This window comes from Anser anser, assembly GCF_964211835.1.
Source record: "Anser anser genome assembly, chromosome: 9".
Classification (NCBI taxonomy): Eukaryota; Metazoa; Chordata; class Aves; order Anseriformes; family Anatidae; genus Anser; species Anser anser.
In genome coordinates, this window is record NC_139729.1 from 23,538,062 (window position 1) to 23,558,168 (window position 20,107).

The following is a 20,107-nucleotide window of genomic DNA, read 5'->3' on the forward strand; positions in this document are numbered from 1 at the left end:
ATAAACAGTGACTCGGGTTTGTGAGTTAGTGCCTCCTCATCTCCCCCTCTCCTCCTGAACTGTGGGAGCTGTTCGATGAGTCAAAACGGCAGACAAACTATTCATTCTGTTACTGGATCGGTTTTCCCTCCCTGAACAGGCTAGCAGGTCAGGCAAATACCAGCGAGAGGCAAAGGAAGCAGTGGGAGATGACGTGAGGGGTGGAGAGAACATGGTAAGGTCATGTCTTTCAGCAGCAGCTATCCGTCAGGTCAGGTCAGGTCAGCTGTAACAAACAGCTACTTTTACAACGTCCAAAACAACTGCTGCTTTTATCAGCGAAGGCTTGCTCTCCTCCACTCGCACAAAAGGACAGGGCAGAGAACTGCTGGGGAGCAGCAGAAGCCGGAGGAACAATTACGTGGCGCTGCGAGCCGAGCGGGCAGCACCACTCCGAAATCTCTGCAGCACGGGGCAACCAGCGCCCAGCTTCCCAGGTCCGGCGGAGATGTAGTAACTTGCAGGTAAAATGCTAAAGAAGCAGCACCAGAGAGGGGCAGAAAGGGCTTAGAGTTTCTTCTGTACAATGAAACTGTGTTGGCGGATGCTGGCAAACAACAATAAAATGAAAATAAGGAATTAAATACTATTTTCACTGTTAGCTCTGTCCAGAAATTCAACGCAGGAAAACACAACTCCAATTTTCAAGCATGACCTACAGGATCTCTTACCTCTGGAACACGTCCCTTCTGGAGAGAACAGGCACAAAGGGCTGAAAGGCCCGAAAGCCCAACCAGCAGAACTGAACTTGGGTGCTCTGAAGCTCCTTCTGAAGGGGACGAGTTTGCACCACCAGCTACTGAGAAACTTCAGCTTGGCCTCCCTGCAGACAGGCCCGGGCTCCCGCCCCGTCCTGGCCACGTTTCACAGGCACGTCTCGTTAAGGAGAAGGATGAGCTGCCGACACGCCGGGCCCATACACAGCAGCGACAAACACGCACGGAAGGGTCGCTTCGTGCTCGGGGTGGAGATGTGGGGAGAGAAACCTCTGCTAGGGAGCTGCTGGGAACACCAACAGCCTCGCTGACAGCCGTGGGGAAGCGTACGCCGCTTAAAAATAGACGTGCATTCCCTATCAGCAACGCTGCTGTGTGCTTTTAAGGGCTAGTTGGTATGAAAGAGAATTTTCAGCCTCCAACTGCATTTGTACTTAAATCAGAATTACTTCTGCTTTACTCACTACACTGCAAATCACAAGAAGTTCCCTATAAAAACACCTAGACGTTTTCACAAACTGCATTTAGCAACTCACTGGACCTGGGCAGATAAAATTGACCTCGTCGTCTGCCGGGCACATCCATCTTGAAGTAAAAATAAAGCAAGAAAAATAATGCTCCAAAGTGGATACTGCAATTGGTATTTGAAATGTACCTTCTCAATTGACAAAAGAAGGGCTTTAAAAAGGTCAAAACACAGGAGACGCAGTAGTACTGAAGAAGCATTGCAACTACACGGCTTGGGGTTAGAAAATAGCTATACTTCTATTTCTAGCAGAGCAGCTGGCTCGAATAACTGGCTAATTCACTTAACCCATTTTGTGCATAACCTTTCTTTTTTCTTTTTTTTTTTTTTTTTGCTATGTATAGAATGGCAATAGCTACGTCCATGAGCAGCACTTAGTAAATGCCAGATATCTCCTTGTACAACTTCATTTCTTTATTTTTGTGTGTACCACGTAATATAAAAGAGCTCACCCAAATTTGGTGTTCAGCTATTCAGGATGCCCTTAAAATGGAAATTCAATTTAATTTATTCAATTTGTTGTGCTTGCCAACAAAATGTTAGTCTTAGATTCACCTTGAGAAAAACACAAGCTTATGCCATTTGAACACATAAAAGGCCACAGTTCAAACAGAGAAGGCATTAATAAAGAAACTGCAAAACCTTTGGACACACCCTGCTCCACTTGCAGAGCAACTGCTGCAGTGGAGAGGAGGAGAAAAATTCAGCAAACCAGCAGGACTGAGACTAGTTTGGGGGGCCTTTGTTTTTTAAAAAAAAAACAAAACACACATGGCTTACACTAAAGCACACTCAGGATGCTTCCATATGTTCTGCATGACAAATATTTCTGCTTGATTGGAACTACTGTTACACTACTTGCATTTACAGCCATAATTACGTCTATCACTTCCACATGCCTCACCACAAGTTCTTCTTTCAATTTAGTATCTTGCCATGTGCTGACGAAATACAACTCTAAGTTTCCATCAACAACTTGAAACTTACAGTTTGATAAAAGTTCTGCTACTGCTTATATGCTCAGCAAAAGCAGCACATACTAATATCTACCAGAGTAAAAAGTTCCTCCGTGTACCCTTCTAGTCATAAACTAAAACTCATTCGCACACCACCGCCACCCACACACGTGCATTTTCATAGCCTCAATTAGGGAGATTACTCTCATAAGTGTTTATCATTGCAATCAGTCTCCAAACAGCATCAGGTGAGTTGTTTAACGTGTTATTTCCAAACACCATCGTGAAGTGGGCTACATCTGGAAACCAGAGTTAGCATTTCACTACTAGGCAAGTAACAGGCAGTTACGATAGTTTTATTTAAATGAGATTTTAACCAGCATATTAATTAACTCGGCAGTTAAACCATTTGAAGGAAACATAGCAAATACCCCATGTGCACGGAAGGGAGAACCCGTTGATGTAGTAACTGTACCCTCCCCAGAAGGATTTTGGGAGCCAAGATTCCTTGGCTGGGGAACTCTCTGGAAAACGTTCAATTCCTGCACTAAATAATGTCACTGCTAAACAGGGGACACCACATTGCAAAGGAGCCAGCCGGTAAAGCCGCATGTTGCTTAGAGCTTCTGTAAGAAGCAAATCCCGATAAAACCCATGATGAATTCTAGTACCCTGGCAGAGTAGACCACTTCTGGAAGTGCAGGCAAGCAAAAGGAAGACACTGAACATCCCTTACAAGTATGCTTCTTTGTAAAAGCTCACCCATGCCAGAAAAGGTTTTTAAACATTATATGGCTATTCCTTCTGTTATTTTCTGCAATCTCCAGGAAGCTCTGATACGCATGTTGTTACGTGACATATAGAGAAAGAACGTGTCATTAAAAAACAGTAAGGAATGAAAAAAAAAGAAAAAAAGAAAAGGATGAAAAGAACCAGACAGTACAGTTTCCTACTGCCTTGCGAGTATATCGCTACCTCTGGAAGCTGCGGGCGTGCTGCAGGGCAGCCTACCAGCTCAGGACCCAGGCAGGGACAAGTCCCTGCAGACACCAAGTCAGCCGAGCTGGGAAGCTCTGCCCTGCCAGCCCTGGGACTTCACGGGGCGCAGGGGAGAGGGGCACGGACCTGGCGAGCAGCGGAGTGCATGAGGAGGAGGAGATGCTCTCGTCTACAGCTACCTGCTGCCCGCTGTGCTACCGCGGGGGCAATCCTCACGGACAGAGGGCAAGCTCTCACATCTGCAGCTGTCACAGGGCTTTGAATCTGTGAAAGCATTCCACAAAGTACAGGGAAATGTATGCTGGTATTTATATCCACAAAGCCAGCCAGCCAGATGACCCTGGAATAATAATCGGATCATTAGCATACGCAGTTGTTTTCCAGTTGACAATTTCATTATCACTCCTACCTAGCCTATTGTGACACATCAGCTATTCAGGCAGCTCTTAAGAACAAAGAATATCCCAAAAGAGAATTTCAGGAGAAGCTTAATTAAATAAATGATTATTCTTGGTGCTTAAAAAATAAATACATGCACATACACTTCCATGTGACAAGCTCCCAAGGGAAAATTTTGTAAAATAAGCATAGTGTTTGTTTAACTCAGAGAAGCAATTAAACCATTAAGAAGAGATCAAAGCAGGCATTATGCTAATTATCCCTTAATTGAATGCGTTCACAATAGTGACATAAAAACTGCAACAATAACAGCTCCGTTACATACTCATTTTTTCTGACCTGAGCACACTGCACAACAAATCCACCATCTATCTCATCGGCCATACACGTGCAACAAAAAGCTAGTTTAAAAGTGCCAACCTGTAACTGCTTTCCTTACGTTTCTCTCTACTGGCATTGAAATAGCTATGACTGCTACTCCTAAGATCTTTTTAAATGTGCTTAAGTTTACTTAAATATAAATAGCCAAGTTACTTGATTTACTTTTCATCATATAGTGTGTAATTGGATTCTTGTTAACATTACAATATTCACCTCCTCTATTCATCTACCCTAACTACAACTATTTGCTGATGTGGCAGTATCTCTCCGGCACTGTCTCACCTACAAAAGAGGCCACCACAACCTACAAAATAACGTAGGATGGAGTGCAGAGCTTCTTGCACACTGCTAAGCAGAAGATGTAGGTTTTTGCTGTTGAGCTTTCTCCTTGCTGACACGACTGGCAGCCGCAGGAAGGCAAGCTGCAACCCGAAGAGCTCCTTCAGTGAAACTCTAGGTAGCAATCTGTAAGTTCACAAAACACCACTGAAGACTCAAACCTTTTCCTTAGCACGAAGATGGAGGCCCGGGGTTCAGGAAGCAGCAGCCACAGAGAAGGCATCTCAAAGCCTGAGCTCCCTGCGTAAACGGCGCTTCCAGCTGGACCTGCAAAGCGTGGCCTAACAAAGCCTGCAAAATTACTCTGTGGCCACAACAAAATAGCCAAAATGCACAATTTAGAGCACTTTTTCCAGTCAACAACAGTAGCATCTCCTATGTCCAATGACAGGAGTAAACAAAGTAATTTTATAATGACTTTGGCAGCGGCGGCAGGAGGCACCACCTGACAGGAAGCCAGTCTGCTCCAACCGCATTAAAATAGAAAGGCAGCAGCCAAAGCATCTAGTTGCCAAGAAAATTACAATATGATAGTCTTAATTATACTAATTTTGTTTCCTGGTATTGAGGCAGGATTAATATAGTATTTCTTATGCTAGATTTCATAAACACAATTTGTTTCAGCTTAACTCTTCGTAATTGTATTTCACAGTTCTTTCAAACAATTAGCCACCAATTATGTTCATTCCATTTTGCAGATGGCTGATAAACATTCAAAATATCAGAATTCTCCCCCAAGGGAGGCAAATCACATCTACCTTGTGAAGTAAACGTAATGCACCCTCCGTGAAAGCCCTGCGGGCGGATCACCGGCAGCGCTTGCTTGCCACTTCCAGAGGCCGTGAACGCTTCCACAGCGCTCCGATCACTGACTACCAGCTATAAGGTAATGCAAGGCCATATTTAATGCTATTTCTACATACGTGCGTGTATCAAGGTTTAGGAATCAGCCAAGTGCTGGCACTGCCGTAAGCCTCGCGCCGTCAGCGGGGCCCAGGACGGAAGGCCCCTTGTGCTCCCGCCCGACTCCTCACAGTCTCTTCACCACGCTCAGAGCTCCTTGCCCTCACAATTGAGAATGGCTGGCATTGTGTTTCGGTCCCCTCTCCAGGCACAGCTCCAACGCTCAAAACAATTCAGCTAGAAACGTTCAAAAATGTTATTATGAGATAATATCTTCTGCTGAGATAAAAATAATGCTTTATGCTGTTACAGCAAGTTCATCTGCAGCGGCCTAGCCAAGACGGCACCTGAAGAGGCTGGTCCTTAGCAGAGGTAGGCGGCAAGCAAAAGCATGCACGTTTCTAAGAATTTTAGGCTGGAATTTTATAAATAACCTACAGCCTAGCCTTGCTGGAGAGGTGCATCACTTAGAAGCACACATTTGGGTAAACGTGGTCCATGTGGTTACTTATGCAACTTTGCTTGAAAGCTGCATGCACATTATTTGAATGTTAAATATTTTAGAACACAAATTCATATTCAAGATTTATTTTTTAGATAAATATTAATGATACTACTTTGAGGCTGTCCAGAATTACGCAATTTCAAAACGGATAGTGTAACGGATAGCGTTGTTGAATGGTGTGGTTTTTTTCCCCTCTTTGTTTTCTTCTTTAAGTCAGGGATGCAGTCATTGTAAGGACAGTCATTGCAATATCACTGACTCAGTGCCTATGAGAAAACAATGTGCAGAAGGAACAAATAAACTTCTTAAGGATATGATCATACATACTATATCTAAATATAGACCAGGTTAGACTTGCAGAGGGAAAGCTCTCCAACCCAGAAGTCTGACAAGAAGTCCAACAGTGGGATCAACAGCTGAATCACACACAGCCACTACAGATTTCTCTTTTTATGGTAGGCATAAATGCAATTTAAAGTTCAGCAAAACCAACAAACAATCCATTTTACATTCTTTACCACCACAACATTTAAAGGTCAATTCAATTAACTACTACTACTATGTATTTGAGTTGTTTTTCTTGCTGTTGTTTTTTGTTTTGTTTTGTTTTTGTATAATTAGAAAGAAGAAACACCAGGATGATAAAAAGCCCTGTAACGCTTTTGAGTGACCATGTGCTTCCTCCGGATCCCCAATCCATGTCTCCTACCTTAGTTTTACAATTGATAGACTACTTGCCTTGCTGCCACAGACGTGAACACGGTATCTTCAGCCTCCCTCAGCGAGGGAACTTCATCAGCAATTCCTAAGTGAAGTTCCAGGTGTAAGCATTTGGAAACTGCCACCAAGCTTCTTTGATTCCCCGCCCTTCATCCTTCAAATGGGCAACTCAAAAGAAGTCTGCATTTAAAGTCTGCTGCTAAATGTCTGTCTTCCTGGGTTAACAGTCTGACTACATGGAAGGAAATGACTGCCTTAGCCATTTTATAAATATCAAAAATATCCGCTATGCCAATTTCAGACAGTCACAATGCATCACATGAAATTAATAAAAGCTATAAAACTGGCAAACTCTCTTTGCAGAGAACATAAAATTTCTTTCCTGCAAGAAATAGTTCTTGACACTCTAAAATACAGAAAGCATATCATAGAGCCAGGAGCAGCACTGCTTTGCTTCTAGCAAATGGTTTTCCAGCCTCAAACAGTTGTGATTAAAGATCTCATTTGCCAAATATACGCTGAGAGTCCTTAGAAGTGAGCAGAATCCAAGGTAAATGCTGACAGAACAGAGGTGATGTCTTCTCCACCAGAAAGTCTGAACCGAAGAATAGGTTAAAAACAACAAATCCCGAGGTCTTCCTCAAAGTGATTTGAGGATGCAAGGTCTATTCAGGGTGACAGCCAGCAACGCACTGCACAAGCTTTGTAGGACGAGCCCATGGCAGAGCTGACACGGAGGGTTAATGCCTCCTTGTACTTGGATGATAGATTCCCTTTAAATCAAGGTTAATGCCAGCTGCCACAACAGCTACTTCTGGTTTTGGCAAGAGCAGGCAGGGCTTCAGTTACCAGCATTCTCCTCGCAGCCTGTTGAGAGGAGTGTCACAGCGTCACACCAAATGCACGAGGACTTACCAGATCTTGTATTTAAGACATCTATAGTGAATCCAGAAACCTGTGCATTTGTCCACCTTCTCCGTGTTCAGTTCCCTTCCTCTTTTTTTTTTCCCCTCTCCAAGAGACTTTTCTGACAAAATTATACAAATAGCTCTTTCTGGTTATAACAGCTCACGCTGGCTTTTATCAAATAAACTCTGCTCTTTAGCTAACTCTGCAAATTGTGTTGTACCATGAAGAATTTTTCATTGCGTATATGAAACAAACATGAACCAAAATCAAACGGCCAACGAATAAAAAGGATAGGAAACCAAACATTTGCCTGTGAGGAGTAGCAATGGAATTTAATAAGGCTGATAGAATTATTTCTCGACTCTTCTGGCCAAGAAATATAACTGCTTCAGATTAAGGAGGCTGCTTATAATTGCTTTACTAACTTAGAACTGTAGCTGCACTAATGCACTTTAAAAAGACTGAAAGCACTGACTAATGTGTTTGCAATGTCTGCAGGCCGAGTAGACTGGGTAAAGAATGTGGATCTTGGATTTTAACAGACTGACACCACTGATTGGAATGTACTGGTTCTACAGCTGAAGGACTATTTTCATTTGAGCAGGACCTACACAGACAATTCAAGCATTCCTGCAGAGCTGGGTTTGTTTTTTACTGAGACAGACACACAGATTCTCTATGTTTTGGGGAGAAATCCACAGATATTGGGAGACAGTTAAAAAATTACAGCATGCTGCTATGACACACTGCCTTTAAAAGCATCCCCTCAAACTAGTTGAAACGTATCACGCCTGCTGATCCTCTTGGGTGTAGGTATATACACGTAAAACAAAAAAAACACAAACCTCAAAGACAAGGCCTACACATTTACAAAACCAATAAAGCTTGAAATCATAGCCCATTGGGCCACATGCTCCAGCATTTGTCTTTAAAGTCTGCTGTCCTAATTTTATAGATAAATGCATTTCCCAGCAGTAGATTCCTAGGAAGTGAAAAACAAAAAAGAGCCACGCTTTCTCTCACTTCACCAAGGGACAAACTTTCTGCGTGAACTCTGCTTGCCCACGTGTTACTCTGCTGTGAAGCAGGACGCCGTGCTTTTCTGTACTTGTACGCTCGCAGAGTTGGAGCCTGCCGGCCCTTCTCCCGCCGCCCCTCGGCTCCCAGCCGCCCCGCTCGCGCTCCCGCGGAGGCCACGTCAGCAGGACGTGCGCTGGTGCCAGGTCACATCCCGGCTGTCTGCAGCAGGCAGCCCGCAGCCGCAGCGGCTGGGGAAAGGCTCTCCCTCCCAGCGCGCCTGTGCGGGTCACTGCCGGGCTCCTCCGAGATGCTCCGAGACCCCACGTTCCTCCGCATGTCACACGCAGCGCTGCTCTCCTTTCGCTCCTCCTAGAACATTCACGCTATAACGGGGAAAGGATTAACCAACTCGAAATTCAGTTGTGTGTTCAAGTGTCTTTTTTATTTTTGTCTTGTATCAGGGAATTACATTAAGCAACAGCTATTGATTCACTATGCTGCATTAAAAGGGATTTTTACAGGACTGGACGTTCCATACACCATACCTACTGCAGGTGCATCTTACTCGAGATTTATTCCACACACATCCAAAGAAACCCCCTATGATTATTCTTAGCATTGTCAGATGTAAAGGGGAGAAGCTAAGATTATGCTCACAGTAAACAAAGCATCCTATTGTTTACTTTTGGCTTCTTACACAGTTTCCTATGCTTTATTCTGGTGTGCTAAAAACAAAACCTATGAGATGAAAGGAGATTGGTACTGCAAGCTCACTGACAACAAGGAAAAAACCCATTCTGATCAAGTTAGCATCTCCTTCCTCTCTCTTCTCACAGATTTCAACACAAGTTATGGAAATGACACAAGCAGAACCTCACTATCCCAAGGTGACCAAACGCTAACAGGCCAAAATGTCCATATCTGAAAAACAACAGAATAAGTACCAGGAACAGAGAGGATAAAAGGCTCCAGCACAACTATTATCTGGTTCATAACGGGGCCCCAGTGAGAAAACAGGCAAAAAAAACTACGCTAACAATGCCTGTTACAATTACACAGCTAGATATAAGAACTGGTGACTTATAGCTAGGGCTTGGAAAAACTACGTGGAGAGCATCCCGGCAGAAGGGCCAGGACTGAACCACAGCCCGGGCACGGCAGCGCTGCGCACCGGAGCTAGCAGGTGGGACGCAGTACCTCCGAAGGATGGTGCTGGCTCTGGGGATAGAAGAAATATTTTTACTAAATCCAGCAAAGATTGCTTAGAGAGGAATTAAAAAACAGCACCACGTGATTCTTCCAAATTCTAGCTCTCCACAATAGTTTTTTTCTGGAAGAGACTTGTGCAGATAAGACCTCTTTTGTCCATTGATGGAAAGTACGTTAATAAATCAAAAACTTATTTAAATGTGTTGGCATGCTAAGAAGGCCAATGAGTACTGGAGGCCTGACTTTTCCATCAAATATAAAATCTAAACGCCAAGTACCACAAATCAAGTGAGACAATGTAAATGGATAGTAAGAACTGTGCTTTAAAAGATATCAGGGTGAAAAGGGCCCTCCGTGTAAAAGACAGACATCGTTTCTTCCTGCTTTGCAGAATTCTGTGTTAATTAATGCAGCTTACTCTGAAAACACTTGTAACAATTTCTTAAAGTTTTACCCAGGACCAACTTCTCAGAACCCTGCAGATACTGCAAGAAAGAAGAAAACAGAAGGCGACAACAACCGAACAACCTGCCAGCCAGAACTTCAGACGAACCTTTTACTTCTTCCCCCTTCCAAAACCAGCCCCTGTCCTGCCCGAGCCAGGTAACCGGCACGGCTCTCCCAGCACAGCTGTGCTCCCACCACAAGCGCCCTCCCAGCCTTCTGGAAGCCTCCCAAAGCGACACGACCTCAGGTGCTGCTGCTATTTCGGCTCAGACTGGAAGTACGAGAGGTGCGCTGATTCACCAGCTGCCTCTGTGCCTGCAGAGCAAGGGCAATGCTTTCAGCAGCTGATGCAACAGGTAGATCGATTCTCGTAGCTTACTCCAAGTTTGCAGGATTTGAAAAAGCCAGCTGTCTGAAGCTCTATTTTGTGTTCCACCTCCTCGGGCTTCTTTCCTCCCCATCTTTGGCCCTCCATCCTCCTCCAGCTCCCTCGGGTATTCCCTTCCCTGCTCTAATCTCGGCCTCCCCTGCCTCCACCCAGCAACTATCAGTCATTTGCTTACATGATGTCCCATCTATTTTCAACTTTTTCCTTTCCTCCAAGAAACTGAGTCACTTCCTTATTTCCAATCTCATACTAAAGGGAAAAATAAAGGACTTTTTTTGGTTTGCTTAGACTAAACTGGACACTAACAGCCTTTTTTCTCTTACATACACATTCCTCCTACAGAAATCTACGCTCCTCCAGTCTTTAATACTCTCTATTCCTTCACATTTTCACCAGATCTGCTGGTGAAAATCCTTTTTGTTAAAAACTTGTTTAAAAAACACAATTCTGAGCTAGTATCAATTTTCATCATTTATTTGAAGAAACCCACCCACACAAATTAAAGGAATAATAATTCCAGAAAATCTTTCATTTGAGAAACCACTGCTAGATTTTTAGCATATTTCTTGCCTGCCTCTTGAGCTGCTTGTTTTTAGAGCTAAGCAAAAAAGCTTAGCTCTAAAAGCGGAAAAAGCAGCACCGAAATTCATGCGTTCTTGGTTTTACAAGATAAGAACAAAGAAAGGCCCTAGAGTGCTTCACGTTCAGCAAAACGCTTGAAACATCAGTTGAAACAAACATCAATATTAGTAAACTGTGTGTGCTTATTATCCCTTTTTCATTACACAGTGCAACCACTCCACACGCCACCCAAAGGCGTCATTGACTCATGCTTAACCATAGCTACAACCCTTCCTCTCCATAGCAAATTTACACCTTGGTCCTGACAACATCACAACACAAAACCCCATTTAATGCAGACTCTTGTTGGCCCACGAGATGCTAGGATCGAAGCACAATTTCCTTTCACTGTTTTTTTTGTAATTTTTGAGCTTCAGTATTCCAAGTCTAGGCTGTGATATTGAACAATCACAGGCTGCAGATAAGTTTCAAGCACATATTTCCAACAGCACGGGCTAGATATAACACACCCAGGAATTATATACATTAATCATGCCAGGTGCTATTTTGCTACATGTTCTAGCCTTTCCTCTTTGTCACAGGCTTTTCACATGCCACGCATACATACAGAAAATTACAGAACAGCAAACTTTGTCTGCTTTGCTCGGGGTAGAAAATAATACCCAGCTTGCCTATCATTTAGATTGATGGCAACAAAAAATACATTTAGCAATAATTGAGCAATTCTGTGCAATCAATAGATAGAAGTGTTATTCAGTCTCCATCAAGGTCTCTGGACGTGCATTTTCAACATGTGCTTGACAAGCAAATTCAAGTTGTGCCAGAATACTCATTTTGTGCATATTATTCATCCCACTGCGCGCTGCACGTGACAACTTGGCCTTGCTGCCTTCCAGGGCAAAAGCACTCCAGGATGCTAGGGTAAAACTCCACTGCCCCAAGCTACGCCCAACCTCTGCTGTGTTTTTAAGTAATGTAGCATGTAACGCTGTTCTCATGCAGCAATGGAAGCTCCTAGCAGAGATGTTAGGACATTGCACCAGTCTTCAGTCAGACACGAGGGAAAACAGGACTTCCCAAACAAGTCAGATCCAACCAAAAGGTAACCATACTTGATTTTAGCTGAGGTTTGGTGCTGAGAGCTCCGTTTGAGTGAAGACTTCCCCCAGGGTTCAGCAGCTGCAGGCACGGGCAGCACCCACGGAGCGCAGCACGGCACAAAGGGGCCATCCTGCCCCGCTCCCAGCACCACGGCTGGCTTCTGAAGCACACAAATACCTCGTTTCTCAGGGTTTGGGGGGGGTTATTTTATCTGACTGCATCACATACAGTCAGATCACATTCCACGTTTGAAGCACATACTTAGTTCAGCAATGTAAAGAGTTCACAAAACTCCAGCCTGAAGAGTATCGGAATTTTCAGCGAGAATTTAACAGCACATACAAATAAACGTGTGGCTTTGCAATCAATACGACAGCTCTGCCAAAAACCAGGAGACAATCTTACACCATGAATTCTAAATGACTTTTATCAAAGACTGCTGACAAGCACCAAACAAGCCCTGCTGGCACAAATATGTTAAATTACGGGAAATACGGAATAGAGAGGTTTCAAGTTGCATTCATTTAAATATGCTGCCTGAACAAGACTTCAAACATGAAAAAATATACATAAATGTTGTCATAATTATATTTCTAATGGAAAAAGAATAATGTACTAGCCAATATAAAAGCATTCATTTCAAATAAAAGTACCTGACTTTATTATTCTGTTAATTGCCACGAGGACCAATTTCTTACCACACAGCATGTCGGCTATAAATGTCAACAAGTAGTTTTAAATTGCTGCTATTATTGCTCATCTAGGCTGAATAATCCTGGATGGTGTTCAGAGGAGCTTCTGTAATATCTATCTCAAGCAACTATTAATTCCTTATTTCCATGGGGATGAAATTTCACGTAACAGAAATATCCAGCTCTTAGGTACATCCAGACAGCTCATGGGCACACATATCCTGTTCACTTGGGTGACCTTATCCCAAAAAACATTTCCTGATGATGTCGATCCATGGCTGTTTGTTTGTTGTTGCTGGTTTTGTTTGGTTTTGGTTTAAGTATTTAGAAAACCAACAAATAAAATCATGTTCATATTTATTTTGACATTTTTAAAACTGAGATACTCCCAAAACACGGGGAGGATGTTCTTCATAGTTATGATTTTAGTAGGATTGTCTCCCCAGCCTTTCAGGCCACAGCATTAGGTTAACCTTTGGAGAAATGCAAGCCAGCTTTTAGACACAGGCTGTCATTCCACACAGTGCCACACAGACGTGGAGGCATCCCTTCCTGAGGGTCCCACCAACCGCTGGCAACGAGAGATGCGAGGGAGGCGGTCACAGAGATGTTCCTCCAGAGACTCAAGAGCGTGCCACGTGAGGTTCAAACACACACAGAGGACACCACTGGTCCAACTCTGATGCTATCCCTGCTTTAAAAGCAGATGGTTGGATAAGGTGACCTCCAGAGGCCCCTTCTAATCTAAATTTTAATAAAAAGCATAATTACCCTTGAGCAGCAGGACTTCAGGACTCAATGCAGTCCAAGAAACAATCTGTCTTGTACGGGTTTGAATTCCGCAGTCAAAATACAGGGGCAATTTGCTAGCTAGACAATTATCATTAGATTGACTCTTTCTCACCCAGTACCGTTATTTTTTTAAGAAGTGTTTTTGAATGAGTAGCCCAGTGAGGTTGCTGCTTAATGACCTAAGAGCTGGAAAGGACAGGGAAGGCAACACCACCCTTCTCAAAATAAAAGATAGTGCTATAAGCTCAAAAAAAAGGAACACTGAAAACAGTATGCAAAGTCTATTCTCTTTAAACATTGATTTAATCCGCTTGTATTTACTGTAGACAGCATTATACCTAAGCAATTATATGATTTTCTTCAAAGCTGTATTTGCTACTAGCTAGAAACCTCTTTTTCATGGTACTTAATACACAATCTGAAAGGTCTTTTGTCAATTCTCCCTTCAGACCTGTTAAAAGATCTTGTGTGGTCCCTCTTATAAAGGGGAGAAACACAATTTATCATATTTACACAACCTTACAGAGAAGAAAAAACAGCAATCAAAAGACTGCTTAAATGTTTTTATTCAATACCACATAATTAACCAGCTCTGGTTTTAAAGACCCAATTAAAAATTCTGCTCAAAGCCAATTGACTCCTCCAAGCACTCTACCATGTCTGCACTTCTCTGTTCACTTTCTGTCACTCCTGATGCCTGTGTGAGAACAAAATTGCTTTTGTATGTTTGTAGATATGCATTTAATTGTTCCTAGCTTTAAATTTAACTCGGTAACTGTTTGTATTTACCATTTGGTTATAAGGAAATATACATATTTATGAAAATGCTGATGAATGAACTAAAGAAGAAGAGAAATCTCCTGAACTTGCAAGAAATTCATGACTTGTTTCTAAGACACTGAAATCCTGTAACATATATGGTAGTCATGTCTGCAAATTTTCACTCTTAAGTGCTTCGTTGCGTTTTCAGAACTGCATGTCACATTTTTTGTAGAGATCAGAACACAAGTTTTTCCACAACACAAACAAATGTTCATCAGATGTTCCATTCTTACCTTGAATGCACTGCAGGGTTCCATCTTCAGCCCTTATTGTAAAGGTTTCACCTGGATTAACTTGAACCAAAAAGACCTGCCAAAAGAAAAAAACATTTGTTTCACTATTTCAACCCGGGTGGTGTTACCAGTACTTCAGAAGCCACACGGGAGGGTGGGGAGAGGAACAGACCCAACTAACTACATCCTTGGGTACCAGCAGGGTCCAGGAACCAGTGGAGATTTAAAGCTTGCCTACTCATTTACATTTTAGGAGCTGAAGTAAAGATTAGTTGTGCAGAGGTGACAATTACAGCTTCATGTTACACCACCAAACCCCTGACGGCACGTTTAACCTGGCTAAACGCTGGTAGTGACGGACATAAATCTTTAGACACGAGACTGCAGAGCGGACTGCAGCAGGAACGATCAGGCCATGCCATGGTATCAAGTTCACAGCAACACAAGTCCCTGGCAGTACAATGGGAATTGATCCACTGCATTTTTTTTTAATTTTATCCTTCAGTCCCACACATAACAAATCTTAATTAGGCAAAATCCATAGACACGCAGTTCAACATTGCACACAAAACTAATAAACTGTGTAACACACAATATAATAATAAAACCAACGTATCACGCCTTGTCTCCCATTGCTCAATTCTGCAGATAGCAATGGTACAAGACCACGAAGTGTCAAAACACATCCCCCACACCCTCCGTGCAAGTAAAATGGGTTTCAAGAAATCATTTTGCATTTACTTGTCTTACTCTTAATTTGCAGGGGATGAGATCAGCACAAGCTACTGCGAGACTGCAAAAGCACGTTTATACCCCAAGACCTTGTACAGAATAGCATCCTGAGGACGAGGTGCGGCTGCCTGTCTCCATTTCAACCCACAGCTAACTGGGCCCTGATCCTGACGGCCTCGTGGGCACCAAAGCAACGCGGGGGACCCAGCAGGCACAGAGCAGGAGGGCTTCTGGGCTCCACTTACTAAGCACCATGCAAAGCTCAGCGCAAGCTGCACTCCTCTTTATTAATTTTCAGGTGTCCAAAGTCAGGACGGGGAGCGGTCTGGAAATTTACTGTTTAGACTCATTTCCTTAAGGAAGAGTTTCACTGGGGGCAAGTGATCATTTTTCCTGTGCTCTTGCTGGTTGTGAAACTTATTCAAAGATTTTAAACATACTCCTGTTAGCTTTGCATTGCTGGAAAATTATTCAACATCTGAATTAATCTTGGTACACGTTGAAAATATAGATCTACATCTTTTTGTAGACCTACTTCTCTCTCAAAATTTAGGTCTAGTCTTTATATGCTGGGACACCTGCATGCAGAATCTAATCATTCAATCTGGGATGACAGAACGTGAATTAGCGTTGTGTTTCTGAAGCCCTTATACTAAATGCATAGGGTAATTATTGCCTGCGTGACCTTCTGAATTACAGTAATCCTACAGAAACCCATTACTGCAGTAACATTTTTAAAGCACAAAGCTGGAAATCAGAGGAGCGACATACGAAAGCCATTATTTTGTCTGAAACAATAATTTCTCAGAAGGCTGATCGGTGTGGATCCGATCCAGCAGCCAGACCACAATGAATGGTTCAGAGCAGATAAGAGGCACGAAGCCATCCCAGCCCCGATCTCCCAACAATCGGCATCTAAGTGACAGCACCGAAGGCTTCTGCTGCTGCGAGCAGCCGTGGATCGTCCATGACAGCACACCGGCATCTGCTCACAAGAAGGGCACAGCAGGCCAGTGCCGCTCAGCTTAAAAAAATAGTTAAAAAGCAACCTGAACACAGAGGCAGAGAATCGTAAAAATATTTATTTAGCTCATTGGCATTATGTGTTAGCAGCTCTAAAGCCGGTCCCTTATTACGGAACCTGGCAGACAGGGAGACTCCAGCACACCACCACACTTTCAGAAGCACTTAGCCCAGCTCCTCACGCTCATACCCTAACCAGAGCGACATCTGAAGTCTGCAAACCTTGATCCTTTCCCTTCATAAAACACCACCCAGGCATCAAACCCGCCCCAAGGAGCGGGGAGCCCCGTTTCCAACCCGGTCGCACACAGAGCAGGACCAGGCTCCCTGCACACGGGGCTCGGTTCTGCAGCCCCAGAGCACGCCGTGACTTCTGTTGTGTGCATGCACCAAGGGTGCCCTGGTGGGAAATGAACTCACCCAGAGAGTTACTTTTTCCCCTGCAACACCAAGCAATATTCTGCATGATAGTACACAGCTTTTCTACCCCACTTCCTCCTCCACACGAGGGTCTTTAAGAGCATGCCTTGTTTCTGAAACTTTTAATTAAAATCTAAGGAAAGTAATAATAAAAAAAAAAAGTCTAAGGATTACGTCTTTATTTCAGTGAAAAGACGCAGGATCTTTAATTGCCCCGTGTCCCTTCCAGCACCCAGCACCCCGAGGTTTCCCAGCCCCTTCCTGGTGCTGCCGGCTGCTCCCTGCGGCTCAGGATGGGTCAGTGAGTCCCAGCTCCACTTGTGCCAGCAGCACGGTCCCGAAGGCTCTCTCTTTTCCCTCCAAAGTACTCAGACGTTTGGTACATCCACCCCACGTGGAAGCCCAGCCTTGGCTGTTGCATCGCCGTAGAGAGCTTGCTACCTGCGTTAACGCTTCCGTGCATTTTGCATTTGAGAACGCCACTTGTTTTGTGTAAGCAGCCACATTTGTTAACACTGATTGACGGTGTGAAGCTGCACAGCTAGCACAAATATTTATACTGACACACGTGCCCAGTTTGGGAGTCATTGCTGTGTCCAGACTAAGTTCTCAGTTCAAGCCCAGCCTGTGTCACCCGCATCACCCTCGCTCCCGCCACCAATTCCCACGTTATGGGACGGGGGAAGAGGCGCAGGGACCTGCCACCTGCATCCAGCACGGGTTTAAAGCTCAGGAATGTAAAGCTGGGGACACAGCGGGTGAACGGTCACGCACAAAGATAAAAGATGCTACCTGATCAGGTCCATGGCCCTGCACCCCTCTCACAGAGCTCCTGTTAACTTACACAAGCCTTTTTTAATCACGCACAAGGAAATTCACCATTAAAACAAGGCATCGCCTTCTGCATGTTTGGCTGCAGATCGCCCACGAACAGGAGCAAGGAGACATTCATTTGCATCCACTCAGTGAAACACAACCCAATGATTAATTTAAAATAGTACCACTTGTAAGAGCACCTTTTCCTTGTTCAGGTCAAACAGCCACTTGCGCTGCTTTAGCATAGGAAAACATCTGCCTTAAACAATTTCCAGAGAAGCAAACCTTCCCTTCTCTGCTCAGGTTCACCAAGCTCCGCACAGCTGGGGGAGGTGGCATCGCAGGCTTTATCTGGCACCCAGCCACAGGCTCTAAGCAAACGCGTTATGAACTATTAAAATGTACTGTATTTATACTTCATGCAGTGCAAAAACTTAGGAACACATTGCATCTTTGGGGGGAAAAAAAGCAAACCAGAATAATCACTTGGGCTCATTCTCTATTCTGCTTTAGCATCCCACGTCCCAGCTCCCAGTGAAATACCAGTTCCCAGGAAGGACCAAAGAATTCAAACTGCTCTGCCCGGGAGATTCTTTTCGGGAACGCACTCCTCAGCCGCACACAAGTAGGTAGGAGAGATACTTTCAATTTTACTGCAGGGGGAGGGGAAGATAATCACTCGAGGTGCTACATCTCAAACAAGCAAGCAGTGACTTTTAAAGACCAGTACTTTGATGATAACATTCGGGGCTTAATTACCCGTTTTCCTATTATCCATTTTCCGTTATCCACTTTTATATTAAAAAATAAATGAATCTAACCAAGTCAAAATAAAACTGGCCAAAAAATAGTGGCAGGGAATTTTGCACAGACGTGCTGTGGCACAGCTCTCCAGACCTCGACCTCACGCCCTGAGCATTTTTGGGCAAGCAGTGGGGAACCTACAGGCTGGGCTGCTCAGCCCAAAAGATGGATTGCAACTCCCAGACTGCCCACGGGAGCGACAAGTGGCTTAGAAGCAGAAAGAGGCAGCAGCTGCTCTGGAAGGGACATGAGAGCATTAAATACAGTCAGCAGAAGTGGAAATTAAGTATGGGAAACTTGAAAAAAAAAAAAAAGCGGGTGACAAATGCCATTTTGGGTAGCGTAGAGAAGAGGGATTACCATCAAGCAGGCAAAGACAGTCTCAGCCCTGCCCTGTACATCTGTGCAACTTACCCCCAGGAAGATAAAAAAAAATAAATTAAATGCTCCTGGACAATTGTCTTACGCTCCAGCAGTGATTACTGGCAGAACTCCCTCCTGCAGCACTCTCCATCTGGCTGCTGGTAACAGCTAAGGGATTTTACCAGCCTCAGCCTGCTCTTTTCTACACATTCAGGGACTGGTCTTTTGAGAAAAATCTCTCTCAAGCTCAGAGCTCCTAAGCACAGCTATAGCACAGCTCTGCAAATGGCCGTGCTGGCGTGGCTGAGGCTCACTTATCTAATAAAGCACATGGGTGAGCAACAGCGAGCGCACCCAGAGCATCTCACCAGGAACAATAAATGCACTGTCAGGTTCGGAGCAGAGGCACGGATTTGTGTATCGGCCCTGCTGCAGTCCCAAAGTCAGCGTGCCTTGCCTCTCACCAGCTGAGCTATGATGCTTTCTGCCACAGCTTCTAAGAGAGGCTGTAATTACACCCTGGGCAAGCACATGTCCCTGTCAGATTTGCACCTATTTATGGAGCACCATAAGCATCTTTATTAAGGAATTCGTACTTACATGGAACGGATCTGAGGGCTCTTCCTGCCTTACAAGTAACCGAGATAGCTCTTTCAACAAACATGCAACATCTGAAATCATGTTAAAAGCAATTGATGCAGTCCATTTGCTGCTACATTATGCGAAGACCAAGCAAAGCATTTTTTCCAGTTTCATTCAATTTTAGAACTACAATTTTTAAAAGTGAAAACACGACCTAAAGCTTCAGGAACAGGGTGAAAATGATAAACAACAAAGGCAGCTAAGCAGTGCAACTTTTGAGGGGATATCCAGGCTACAATCACAAAAAAAGTTTGACAGAAAACTTGTATTCCACCTACAAGTACTTAAAGAAATAAGATGGGAACTATTCTCACTTTAGGTCTACAACCATCACCCAACAAACACACGTGCAGAAGAGGAACCGGACCCAGAAGCATTCTGCTGACTCACATTGTGCAGCACAGTTCGTGCAATTGCACTACATCAGCGATTTTTTTCTCCAAAACACTGGATGAGAAGCTGGTTTAAAGGCAACGGAGGTCTCTGCCAAGCGAGGCTGCTGAATCATCGCTGATGGAGAAATTCAGAGTTTGACTTAGAACCCAGCTCAAAGCACACCCCATTTATTCTTTCTGTAATGCACAAGGACCCACTGGACAGTCCGCCCTGGTAAATGGTTTCCAGCAAGG

The 20,107-nt window shown here is 44.0% G+C and overlaps 1 protein-coding gene across 1 annotated transcript in view; it reads right to left on the reverse strand.

Moving 5' to 3' along the window:
- Positions 1-20,107, reverse strand: part of FNDC3B (fibronectin type III domain containing 3B) — a 183,740-nt gene that overhangs the window by 127,211 nt on the left and 36,422 nt on the right. Inside the window, exon 3 of the mRNA XM_083848894.1 lies at positions 14,679-14,754. Within this exon, the coding sequence (XP_083705020.1) occupies positions 14,679-14,754 (76 nt within the window). The remainder of the gene's footprint in view (positions 1-14,678; positions 14,755-20,107) is intronic.